Source organism: Anser anser (assembly GCF_964211835.1).
Source record: "Anser anser genome assembly, chromosome: 5".
NCBI classification, from domain to species: domain Eukaryota; kingdom Metazoa; phylum Chordata; class Aves; order Anseriformes; family Anatidae; genus Anser; species Anser anser.
Window position 1 is genome coordinate 58238307 of NC_139725.1, and position 12683 is coordinate 58250989.

Sequence of the window (12683 nt, forward strand, 5' to 3'; positions counted from 1 at the left end):
GCCTCGCAGATGTGGGAGCACACAGCCTCGGGCACACTGCCTCCAGCCCCTCTGCCACTCTCAAGAGATGAACAAGAAGGGACAGTCCCCTCGGGCAGGGGGGTGGCCTGTCCCAAGGGACCCACAGCTTCCAGCTTTATCTGACACAGCCAGGGGGTCGAGTCCCAGCCTCAGCAAAGAGAGGAGAAATGGGACAACCTAGTCCCTCACAGGGCAAAATGAGGGAGAGAGGAACAGTTCCTAGGAGGCTGTAGCTGGCTTGTTCCTAGTATTTTATCATGGGGTTGTATTATTGGGTGGATTGAGGGTTTTTTCTTGTTGTTGTTCTTTTTTTGTTCAGTCTGTGTCCTGGAATTTTGTGATTATGTGTGAATGTTAGCTGTTCTCAAATTAAAAACAAGCACAAATCACCACCATCAACCAGTATGTCCTTAGCTTGCCAGATTACAGCAGAGAGAAACCAGAAAAGGTGAATGCTTTTTTTTTTTTTTTTTTTTTTTTTTCCAATGTAATGAGTTTAAAACCAATCTCGTGGCTCTTTCTGGAGGGTGGGAGTTGACTTCTGGCTGCAAGACAGCTGGTGGGCCTGACCCAGGGAGACAAAGGTGGAGGCAATCGGAACAGCAGAGGCCCAGGGGCACAGAGAGTGGAAGAGAGAAGGACCTGTTGATCCAGAGAAACGGGAGAGAATCACAGCGTGGTTTGGGTTGGAAAGGACCTTAAAGATGATCCAGTTCCAACCCCCTGCCGTGGGCAGGGACACCTGCCACAGACCAGGTTGCCCAAAGCCCCATCCCTGCGCCAGTGCCTCAGCGCCCTCAGAGTGAAGAATTTCCTCCCGACGCTGAAATATGGAGGACGGGGGACTTCACCGGGGCAACAACCGAGAAAGCTGAGGAGAAGGAGGCCGGGGAGGAGGAGGTGGCGAAGGGGAAGGCGCAGATCTGACGGGAGGAGGTCGGGCAGGGGAGGCAGGCCGCCGCCAGGCAGGCACACCTAGTCCCGCCCATAGCGACCTGCCGCCGCCTCCCGCCCGGGCCCGGGCCGCTGGATCGGCGGCGGTAAGGCTGCTCCCCCCCTGCCTGCCCCGGGCCTGGCGGCCAGGGGCTGGGGGCTGAGGCGAGCTTGGCTGCTGGGGGGAGCTGGGCTGGGCTCGTCGTGCCCCGGGGGGAGCCCGGAGGGAGGCTGCGGGCGCCCCCCCGCCGCCCCTCGGAGGGCTCCACGGCTGAAGGGGGCGGCCCGGGGGTGCCTCTACTTGTGGGTGAAACGCCGGCGGCTCCGGCATCACGGAGCCCTGGGGGAGGTTGGGGGGTCCTGGGGGGCTGTGAGGGGCTCCCGGTGCCCGGCCCGGCCTCCCCAGGGCCCCTCCTCCCCCGGTCCCTTGGAGCCCGCGGGGGCTGCCCTCAGCCCAGGTGGGTGTGCGCCGGGGGTAGTGCCTGGCTGCGCCACCGGGGTAAGCTTGGAGGGGGAAAAAAAAACATAAAAAAAATCAAGATTTGTCCTGTTTCTCTGCTGAGATAATCTCATAGTGACCGGTCTCTAAAAAGTGGTGTTACTGCAGCTCCGAACGCCCCCGCGCCTGCCAAAAGCAACCCCTCAGTGGGAAGGATGCTTGAGGAGATGCGGTGAATCTGAAACGATAAAGGCAGCGTCGCATATGTAGTTCACAGATGCCAAATTGATCTTATTAAATCACTCTTAATTGCTTAAATAGTTGGAGGCACTATTGCTTTTCATAGTATTAAGCTGCTGGTTCCTGTGTTGCTGCAGGTCACATTTGCCTCTTTGGTAATCTTTCAGACTGTGGAAACCCATGCAAACAAAAAGAGCCCTGTCTGCAACCAGTACGAGCTGGGCGAAACTGTTATAACGTTGGATATTGGCTGTAAGTATTTCCTCTTGTCTCCTGTATATATGCACTAAGTACTCAGTTAAGATCCAACAACTTCTGTTAAGTATTTTCCAAATGTTGTTATTAATTTCACGGTTTTTCTTGTGATGTGGGTAAAATTATTTGAAATGTATACCAAAGTGCTGTGATTTTTCAGTTGCATAATACCGGAATGTGTTTATTTTAACTTGAGCATTCTTTCTACTACTTTATCAACTATCTTTTCTTATTCCTATGCAGCCCTTATCACAGAAGTATTTATTTACAATTCTTTCCTTTCAGGCTAATGTCTTACACAGAAAGTGAGACTGAATAACATACACGTGTGGATTTCTGGAGGAGAGACTGAAGGACATCCTGTTTTGATTTAGCGATTTTATTACTCTTTGGGGATGAAATGAAGAATTTGGTTATGTTTTGGAAACATTCAAATTTCTAATACAACTAAAGTTAACTAGGGTTTGGTTGTTTTTCAGTACAGGTTTCAACAAGTGATGTCTGAATGTGGGTTGTTCTTCTTAAACAAAGATGCAGAACCTGTCACTAGTAGAAAGTTGTAGTAATACAGACACGTCACTCTGGACATCTCCAAGAGATCTAGCAGTTGAAGTAGGTGGTATATCTCTCAATGGGAGTGACTGTAACATGAATGAAAGGACAAATAATGAAGAAATTACTAATCCTGGGGTAATGCAGCAAAGCCTCCCTGTAGCGAATAGCAGCAGCAGAAGTGAGGGGTTTTCTGAGAGCAGTTATTGTACCTCAGAACCCAGCGGTTCCTGGGGTGATTTTGAAGGCTTCAGGGAGTCCTTAGGCAAATCAGAGAGATTCGATCATGATCCTGAAATTTCAGTGAAGTCTACAAAAACTTCTGAAGGTGATACGGACTGGAGCAGGGGACATTGCAGTACTTCTGCTGGTCACTTGTGTTCTGAGCCGTCTCTACACAGTGGGGTACGTGACGTTTGGAGCTCTTTAAATGAGGTAGGTGTTAATAGTAAACCAAAGACCAGAAATGTTTGCATTACTGCTTCATACATCTTAAGATCTGTATCTGAATGTCTGCTCTATGGAGGATAACGCTGTACAGGGAGAGAAACTGTCAAGCTATTTTGCAGTTAACTCAAGTGGAACAAAAGCAACTTCTTTACAGTGTTTGACAAATACTTAAGTTATCCTGCTAGAAAGCTTTAAAGAATGTAATGCGTTGCTTTGCTTCTGGAGACTAGGAATACATAAACCCTTCAAATACAATGATGAACCTTGCCCTGAAGCATATGCAATTTAAAAGCTAGACAAGATGAGCATAGGAAACAAAGAATTGGGAAGGCGGGTAGCAAAAATGGGGTGGACAAAAGTCCTCTGAATTTCCTGCAAGCTTATTCAAATAAACCAACAGAAATTTGAGTTAGAATTTGTATTAAATAACAGAAATCAATGTTTTATTCACTTCTTGAATAATCCAACAGTCTTTCTGAAATTTTTGATTGGTTGTGGGTGGAAGTTAATGTGAAATAAAATGAAATGTATAAAAATAATTTAATACCATTCATTTTCTGGCACAGGGTGTCACATTCTCTTATACATGTTAGAACTAAAATCTGAGTAAATACTGAGTTAAACAATGTGTCCTTAAAAAAATAAAAAAAAAAACACGCTTCAGTTTAAGGGTTATACCTTGTTGCAATTAAGGTGTTTTAATGTGTATCAGACAAAGTGAAGCAAACTAACAAAGGTTAGGTAAGAATGTACAAATACAAAACAAAATGAAAAGCCTTCATTTTTTTAATGCTAAATTAAAACACTTGTAAAAAGAAGGGATAGTGGTCAACTAAGACTTTCACAGAGTTAATCAACAGAGCTAATATTTTACTGCTTATAGTCTGTTAAATGAGTTCTGATATGTGCAGGAACTGAGTTTTCACGAGACAGGTTTTCTTGTCCTTGGCTGGGAACTTATTGCAGACGTCTTACTTGGGAAAGCACAACGGTGCACATGGGGTAAACTGTCTAGCAGTGGTAGAATGGAGATCGCAATGTACCTGGTGATGAGTTGCTGGTATGCACAAACAAGGTAAATTGTTTGTTGTGCTGGAAATTCAGATAAGAAGCCTTATGCTGAAAAAGGAGGGTGTATAAGGACTGGAGCAGAAATAGAATACAGCAGTTTCCTTCTAAAAGCGGTGCATCTTAATTGTACCAAACCCTTTCCTTTATTTTTGCTTTTATCAAAGTCAAAAGGAAATACCTGGTATGAGCTGAAACTCTAGGGAGGGTTAATATGTTTCCATTTCTTTCCTTTTTTCAGGGTAGAGAAACAGCTGTAGAGCTGTTGATATCTTTGGATGTAGAACATACACATAACTTGTCCTTCATTCGTGAGGTTTTTTTATTGTTATTTTGAGATCATAAACTTGTCAGGTTGGGGCTGTCTTTTGTATGGTCAATGGAGAAGCACCTAGGGAGGTTAGAAGGGACTAGAGATCATCAGAGGTCTGCCCCTCGTTATGTAATGCTTCAATTAATTGAATGATAGCAGGCTGGAGCAGAGTCCTGTATTTTAAAATGAAAACAGTCACTGATTTCTTTGCAGTAACAGGATACTTTGTCTACATGATTGAGCAACTTTAAGGATTTTTCATGTTAATTAAATACTGGCCATTGTGAATGGGACTGGTGCACTTGCTTAAGCCCTAGAGTATTCTGGTATAATAGGATATAGAGGATTTATTCAGAAAGCACAGATCTGAAACTAGTGCATTCATATTTTTATAATCAGTACAAATCTCCAAGATAAAATTAATATAGAAAATCTTGTGATTTTACTGTATATATTGAGCTCTTTATCTGGCTTGACTAAACTGTAATTCAGCGAATTTCTTCTTACAGCTGCTGATGTTACCCTGATATGAGTACCAGGCAGGCCAGTGCTTTCCTCTATTCACTCTTTAAGAATTATTTTTTCATAGAATCTTGCTTTTTAAACATGTTTCTCCTCCATATATTTTGTTATAAATTAACCAAAATATTTTATAAATCAGTTTAAAGTATTAGGATACTTTGTGCAAGATTCAAAGGATTTTATCCAGGAGTCTTTGAATATTCCCACAGTCACCCATCATGAAGGGCATTTTAGTAAGGTCTATACTTCAATGTGGGCACAAATTATATTTCTGGAAGCATACGCGGAAGTACAGAAGCCCTCTACCTCTAGTTGATTGTGCCTACTCTTAATACTTTAAGTATTCACTGTATTTGCCTGAATTTAGTATGAAGAAACTGTGGAAATAATCTAAATTTACTTCAGTTGTTTGAATTCCAATTAAAGGAACCTGTCAAGATGTGAAGTATCCATGTTTGTTTTTTTTCAGATTAAATTGATGATTGGTAGGCACTGAAAGCGAGCTGACTGGTTTCATTCTCTAGTTTTCACACAACATCGCTGCTTCTGGATTGCAGTCCTCCTGCGGGGTGTTGAAGTCAATTAGCTGCTCTGATTTAGAAAACTGCAGTTATTCCTTCTTTGAAGGAATAAAAGGAAAAAGCTTCTGGACCAGATGGCACAAGAACATCCCTTTAGGATAAGATGTAAATTATGCACATTTATCTTTGTACGCATATTTCCTAGTCTTCAGATCACCTTGTTACTTCCACTGGGCCTGTTCTCATGGGTTTGGATCACTCACCTGGCTATGTTCACACCTCCAAGCCTCCTCCATACCACTGCTGGAGGAGGAACAAATACGTAAATGTGGTGAAGCTTTTTAATATAGGATGGAAAAAGTTTGGTGCAAACGCAAGTGTATGGAGACATGCTGACCCCAGCTTTGATGTGGACTTGGACAGTGCAAGTATTTATTGGTAACTGTAACATTTAGTAGTTACGTTATCTTTGGCTGCATTAGGTGTGTTAGAAATGCTGTTGACAAAATGAGCTTTAATTGGTTTTGACCTGGACTGAATTTCCTTGAGGAGAAGGAATCTCGACTACTAGTAGACAAAGCAATGTATAACTTTATAGTTGTAAAGTTAGAGAGCGAGGTTCATCAGAAACTCTTGGGCTCTTGCTTCTCCTACTCTAATTCTAGGCAAATACTCAAAACGCTGAACTATGGGATCAGTCCCTTGGCGCCATTAATAATACAAAATTTAAATACAGTTAATAACACAATCTGTGGAAACAATGCAGTCTTTGGACCAAGTCCTGCGGGGCTGGCCTGTATAATGTATGTAATAAAAGTCTGTTTTTTCTAGGCAAACCACAGCTATGAGGATATACTTAAGTTGGGCTTTCCAGAAGTCTTTGTATCGCAGTCCAGAGAGAACATAAGAAGCTTAGATCAAGTACTTGATACAAATAATGAAGATGTTGGGATTCCTGAGCTTATGAAGAATCAACTTTGGTAATAAGTTTAGATCAATAGCCAAAAAAAAAAAAAAAAAAAAAACCAGTTCCTCAGCACTTACATTACATTTCATAATTTAAAAATTTGTAGTACTTTCTGACAAACTTATAAACTTTCTAAACCACTATGCTTTTTCAGAATACAGATCTTACCATTTATGTATTGTGTTGTTAAAGGAAATGAATTGTTTAAGCTATGGGAAAGCAAGGAAGGGAATATAACAAAAGTACAAATTTCTGTTTAGAGTTTTTCCTGCTGTTGGTGTGACTTTGTATGACTAAGCTTCTGGAATGCCAGAACACCCAACAAGCAGCCTGTTCTTCCTGTTTGCTTGTCCTTTCTTCACAACACATCTGACTTAATTCTTTGTCATCCGAAGCAGGAGCATTGCTGCTGCTTCTCCTGACAACTCACGCTCATTTTTTCTCCCTCCCCCCTTTTCCCAGGTGGTGATTGCTCTTCATGTTAAACTAGATTTGCTTCAGAATCTGTGGTGCATCTGGCTTCTTTCCTGGGGTTGTGTTAATAGCAATTAGTATCACTTAGCTTACTCTTAAGGCAGCTGGAATGGTTTTGGATTTGTTACGTGTTTTAGAAGGATCATCAGCTTCTGAAAAGAATTGCAGTTACTAAACAGTTTTGTAGTTATTCTTGCATACATCTGAGGCTTTGTATCTAGAAAGTTTTGTCGTGCTTTGGAAATGTCATAAGAATCGCAAGAAATATAGTTAAAACATTTACTGTGGGCATCCTGTCAGCAAGTTCCTTGCATATGCATTATATTTTATTCAGCCTCAAACTTGTGGAGAAATATAAGAGACATTTAAAGGGACTGCAGTATCATAGCAGAGTTCTAACTAAAGATGAAAAAGCCTCAATATACTGTGATGAGTAACTAAACAAGATCAGCAATACTTTTATCCTGCACTAAATAAAAAGCATTTGGATTTATAAAGGATTAGTACAGTGTAAGACCCTGAAGTAGTATGTAGAGGGAACTGTTTAATTCCCACCATTTCAGTAGTGAGTGCCTTTGGCTTTGACTCTGTCGTGTAGTACATACATGTCAAGACCAGATACCAGCAAGTTGACCCATAGCAGGCTGCTGCAACGCCATATCGCTGATACAAAGGAGAAGAGTCTGAGAGACAGACAAAGCAGTGTACAAAACTAATAGGGCTGAGCTCTGTACCCACGTGTCACAGAAGCGACATTTAATTAATGTGCGTTGCGGGCATGTAACAACTCTGAAGTATGCTTCTAATGCACTTCTTGTCTGAGAAGCCCAAACATACAGTTATGTTGACTTACTGTATCCAGTAATTATCATGCAAATTTATTAGTGCATTGGGTTGATACTTTGGATGAATGTAGAAGTCATTTTAAAATAAATTGCTTTTTAGATCTAGGGAAGCCAGTACGCAACTCTCTGTAGTGAAAATAACTAAAAGTTATATGTGTCTCTACTGGAAACTTTGTACACCTTATAACCTCAAATTGTGTTTTCTCTCCTAGCATTGATTCTGGAAACATATGGAGAACTCTTAGAGACTTAGATAATACCTCCAGATTAAGACATCCCTGGAGTAAATCTCATTGCCAAGAAAACCTCTTGAGTGTTCTTGGAATAGATGCAAATCGAACGGTAATTGAACGAAGGTTTCCTGGTATGCCAGTATAGACCTTTGATTACAAATCGGTTTTATATAAGCTATACATGCAGATGAGTGAGGAAATAGATCGTGATTAGTAATAAGTTTAAAGAGAACCTTTCAAAATGATAGTCTAATGTTTTCTCATCATTATATGTATGTATGTATGAAATTGTGCTGGGATCAAATCTTGGTCCTCCTTACATTGAGGTCTCCATTACGTAGCAGCCTGTTGCATTAGATGGCACAGTCAACTTCAGGTATAAAATGTAGAATTTGGTTTCAGATGTGTGTGTGGTTAACCAGTTTTCTTTTTTACTCAGAGTATGAGGAAAATATTAGTCTAATATCTTTCTATTAAGTGAAAATTGGATCTGAATCAGTGAGGCTGTTAAAGTAATTACTGGAGTAAAAACATTAAGTTTTTACTGTATATGAACTGAAAGTGTATTCCACTTCCCTTTTCCTTAGATTACTGTCTGTTTTTGCAAGGCTTGGGGAGAGAAATGTGTTTTAAATTGAATCGAGAGCAACAAACAGTATTGAAAATCTGTAAAAGAAATGTCTCTGTTTAATCTCTTGTTTTGAGAAGATGAAGTCATCAGGGATGCTTGAGTATTCAACCTGGTTATTTAGGTGGCATGAAGCAGTTGCTTTTGCTTCTCAGAAGTAACTGCTCCAATCGATAATTTGATTGCTGCGGTGGGGTTGCAGTTTTCATTTTATGGATGTATTTGACCTTTCATGCAAGTTATATACAAACAGAATCACAGTGCTGAAAGTATAGAATTTATTCTGCACTTGACAGTCACTTTTATAGAAATGTCATCCAACAGAAGAGAATTGGAGACATTTCTCCAATGTAGTAATCTCCTCTTCTGTCCCTTGCACTAGCAGCTTAAACTGGTGTCATTACTTCTTTTTCTGTTACTGGAAAATTGTATTGCTTTTAACACTGATTTCTCAGGAATTGTCTAGTTCAGCTGAATTTCCAAATTTTATTTGGAAATCTATTTTGAAGTTGCCTTTTTAAATTTTAAGTCACAATTTGATTCACAGTTATAGAACTTGCTTTGTCATAGGATTTTTTTTTTTTAATTGAGAAGGGGCACATGATAAATCTAAATACAGCTCCAGAAAGTAAAATTTAGTGTTTGTTATTTGAGGGAAAACTTCTCTTTAGGTTATATGCCTAACCGATACGTCTGGCTATGCCTATAGTCATTAGTAAAGGAAATTTAACTTTTGCTTTATTAGGACTTTTCAAAGAGCCAGGATGATATTTTTGAGGAATCAGATATTAAAGAGAACGAGGACTTTGGATTTGATGAATTCAGTATCAATAACTGCAAAGCACTGATCCAGACCAAGGTAAGAATTGCTCTAAAACCAACTACTACTGAGAAGCATACAGTGTATTTTACATGTTCATCTGTGCTATAGTCAGCTGTTCTATTATACGTGGTAGTGTAAACACTTGGTCCTGAGATGACTGTATGGATGTGGGATTGTATTTTGTTCTCTGAAACCCATTTGACAGCTTCATAAAAGGTAAAACACAACGTTCCAAATGCAAACCAACATAATATGGAGGATGCTGAAATGGGAGGTTATTTGTTAAGCAACCTGGATTGCGGGTCAAACTGTTGACTGGTTGAGAGAGAGCAGCGGTATGTAAAAGAGGCAGGATGCTCTGATGACAAAGGAAAACTATCATATTAGAGGATCACTGAGATCCTGATGTTGATCACTGAGAATGATTACTGTGACTCATGCTTTAAAAATACGGTAAGGGAGACATTAGAAGCAAAATTGGTAGAGAAGAAATTGCATTCAAGTTTGCATTTCAGATATTCAGAATGATTCACATTTTGGTTTGTTCACTCTACAAGACAGGAACTACCTAAAGAAGAAGTTAGAATTGATGTTACAGTTACAAGGACTTAAGATATTAATATTTTTAAGCTGTGTTACAGAACACAGAAATTTTTTATTTTACTAAAAGATAGATTTAGGATCAATATTCTAATACAAGTTCCCTTCTTCAGTGGAGAATAAACTTGAGCAGCTGTTGTTGCTGTGGGGTTGAGTAGTTTGAAGTACATTTTCATTGCAATGTTTATTGCATTTACAACGTTTATTACTATTTACTGCATTGGACACTGAAGTATACTGTTCTGGGAACCTTGTACTTAAGAGATGTTAGGTTGGAGAATTCAGAAAAAAATCAAGAGAGACTATTGAATGTATTCCTTCCTAATTCAGTTCTGCTTGGATCATACTAGCTGACACATACTTGGAGCTTTGGAAGAAGTGGTTCAGAGAGAATTAAGGAGGAGTAAAGTTAGAAAGAATCATGTTACAAAGTTAAGGTAAATAGATAAATTTATTCTGGAGTAGCCTCTGACGGGAAAGAACAAGCTCTGAAGCTTGGTATCTTAAACTAAAGCTCATTAGAAAATGAATGTTGCCACCCTAATTTGGAAGCAAGTTAAATCATATAGTGGGATCTTTTCCATTTATCTTCCTGGTTATGTCCTTTGTTTAATGCTGATTTTATGATGTCTGTCTTAAAATTAAATGGAAATGTGCTAAGTGATGAACTTACTGTAGTATGGAAAAAATTAACATGTTTTTATTTTTTCACTCAGCTTTCTGTATCGCCAGATTCCAGACATGACCTTTTCACCTGTAACCTTTTTTTGAAAACCACATCATCAAATGGAAACAAGCAGCATATAACAATCCCAAGAAAGAAGCACATTTTCACTACACACAACCTAAAAATGAAACTTTTCAATAATGATATTTGTTGAACCAAGTGCACTTTTTAATCTTTTTTTTCCTTCTTTTTGAACTGAATGCAGTTCACCTTCATTTTCTTACTGGCTTAGTACTAGAGACTACACATGTTCTTCAGGAAAGTGACAGGTACCTAAAGCCATGTTATTAGAAAGTATTTATCCCATCTAGTTGTGAAGTCAAAGATGTAATTTTGTCCTGCTGAGTTTTGCTGCTGAATCATGTCTCTTACAGTAAGTCCAGCTGCAATCACACTTTAAAGATGCTCTGGTGGACTACTGTTCTGAACTACTGATCTTTCGGGCCTTAATGCCTTTTTGATGATAAAACTGTTTTCCCTGCCAAAATCTAAACACACCTCACGTGTGTTATAAAGTGTGCCTTGTCACCATCTCTTCTATTTTGTCCAGTCGTGATCAGCTGAGAGCTGGTACTTTGCTATTGCTTAGCACAACGAAAAGTGAGCCTTCTACATCCTGTGGCTTTTGTTGGGGGTTAGGAAGATGAGACTTCCATGTCTAGAGCCTGCTGTGGTAATACGGGTAGTGTCAGTGGCGTGACTGGATTCACGGCGTTTTGAGCTGGCATTGGTTTCTAACTGAAATAAATCACACCTCTGAAGCTGATTGTAACAGGACTTTTGGATTCATTCAGCTACCAAACACTTACACCATCCATAGTCATGCTTGTTGAAGCTTAACAGCAGTGTAGTTCAGGACTTGTACTGCACAGTGCTGTAAGCTCTGGCCATAAACCTTTTACAATTTTATGGTAATTATCAACTGTTGCCCACCTTCCTGCGTGCTTGAGTGCTGGAGGGGATGCACTTTGTTAATATTCCTATAAACCATGGTTCATCCTTGCCCATTGCAGCAGCTTTATTTATTCGCTGATAATAACTTTTATGCAAGTTACTCATTTATTTACTGTTCTGGCCATTCTGAATATGGGAACTTTGCACAACTTCTTATCGTAAGGAAGTTGCTAAGCCTGATGGCTTTTTGAAAAGAATGCTAAAGCACTACGACAGATACTTTATGTATTGAAAGCATGGAACAAACTCTGATATTCCAGAACAAAGTTAGTTAATGATATGCCTCATTTATTCTTAGAATTAAGAAACCGGCAGATTCCAACTCTTAACCTAGCAAACTGTTCAGCAGCGAAGTTATAATTGCTATAATTTAATGAACTTAAATAATGTCTATGATACCTCATTGCGATTAGCATAACACAAACCATGTATTGGCTACATGGTAAATGGTAAGAGACCATTTGGAAAAGTGTTACTTGAATGTAAATGGCTCAGCAGCTTCCTTCTCAGAAGTTTTGCAGTGTTAAGACTGAAAACTCCACGTGGATACAAGAGCAGGGTTAACTTTTTCACTTAACACTGGATTTGAATTCATTTTTGAATTTCCCTTCTAACTCTTTCAGAGCACTTAAAGGAGTATTAACTAGACTCTAGTAAGAAACTTGCAAAATCGTAAATTGCTATTAAGTGATGAATATATATTTGAGATTGGATATAAACACTTGAAATCAATTACAAGAATAAAATACCATTTTTATTATATATTTCAGACAAGCAGGGCCCTGCAGAGGGGCTTGAAGGGGTAGTTTGTAGCATGTCTCACCAGCAGCTGATGCACTGTACCTCAGAGGCCCCTTTTTTTTAGATTTTAAAGTTTGCCTTTGCTTTCCCTAACATTGGATGGATGTATCAAAGATTTTTTTTGCACCATTACTCCAGGGGAAGGGTGAATGTCTGTCATAGCAACAAGTCTTACAGCCCTAAAATAGTGGAAAAAGGGTTTTCATTTTTTTTATGATTCAGTGAGGCAAAAACTACTGATGTTTTTAAAAGTGATGGGCTCCATTTTTTGGACAGATTTTTTTATGCCACATGAATACCTTAATAAACACTGGCTG

The 12683-nt window shown here is 39.6% G+C and overlaps 1 protein-coding gene across 10 annotated transcripts; it reads left to right on the top strand.

Annotated features, from left to right (window-relative positions):
• The first annotated feature begins 783 nt into the window (after positions 1-783).
• On the top strand, positions 784-11383 carry CLBA1 (clathrin binding box of aftiphilin containing 1). 10 transcript variants are annotated; one of them, XM_083838018.1, is made up of 8 exons: positions 928-1061; positions 1771-1885; positions 2174-2875; positions 6146-6294; positions 7813-7942; positions 9207-9320; positions 10235-10321; positions 10601-10738. In XM_083838018.1, exons 3-7 carry the CDS (start codon positions 2420-2422, stop codon positions 10289-10291), a joined length of 906 nt encoding a protein of 301 aa, XP_083694144.1. In that variant the 5' UTR covers positions 928-1061; positions 1771-1885; positions 2174-2419; the 3' UTR covers positions 10292-10321; positions 10601-10738. The 10 variants fall into 10 exon arrangements, with proteins under 10 accessions (XP_083694143.1, XP_083694140.1, XP_083694144.1 ...); XM_083838017.1 differs by lacking the exons at positions 928-1061; positions 10235-10321 and adding an exon at positions 784-921 and having other exon boundaries at positions 1801-1885; positions 10601-11383; XM_083838014.1 differs by lacking the exons at positions 928-1061; positions 10235-10321 and adding an exon at positions 795-921 and having other exon boundaries at positions 10601-11383.
• The last annotated feature ends 1300 nt before the right edge of the window (positions 11384-12683 follow it).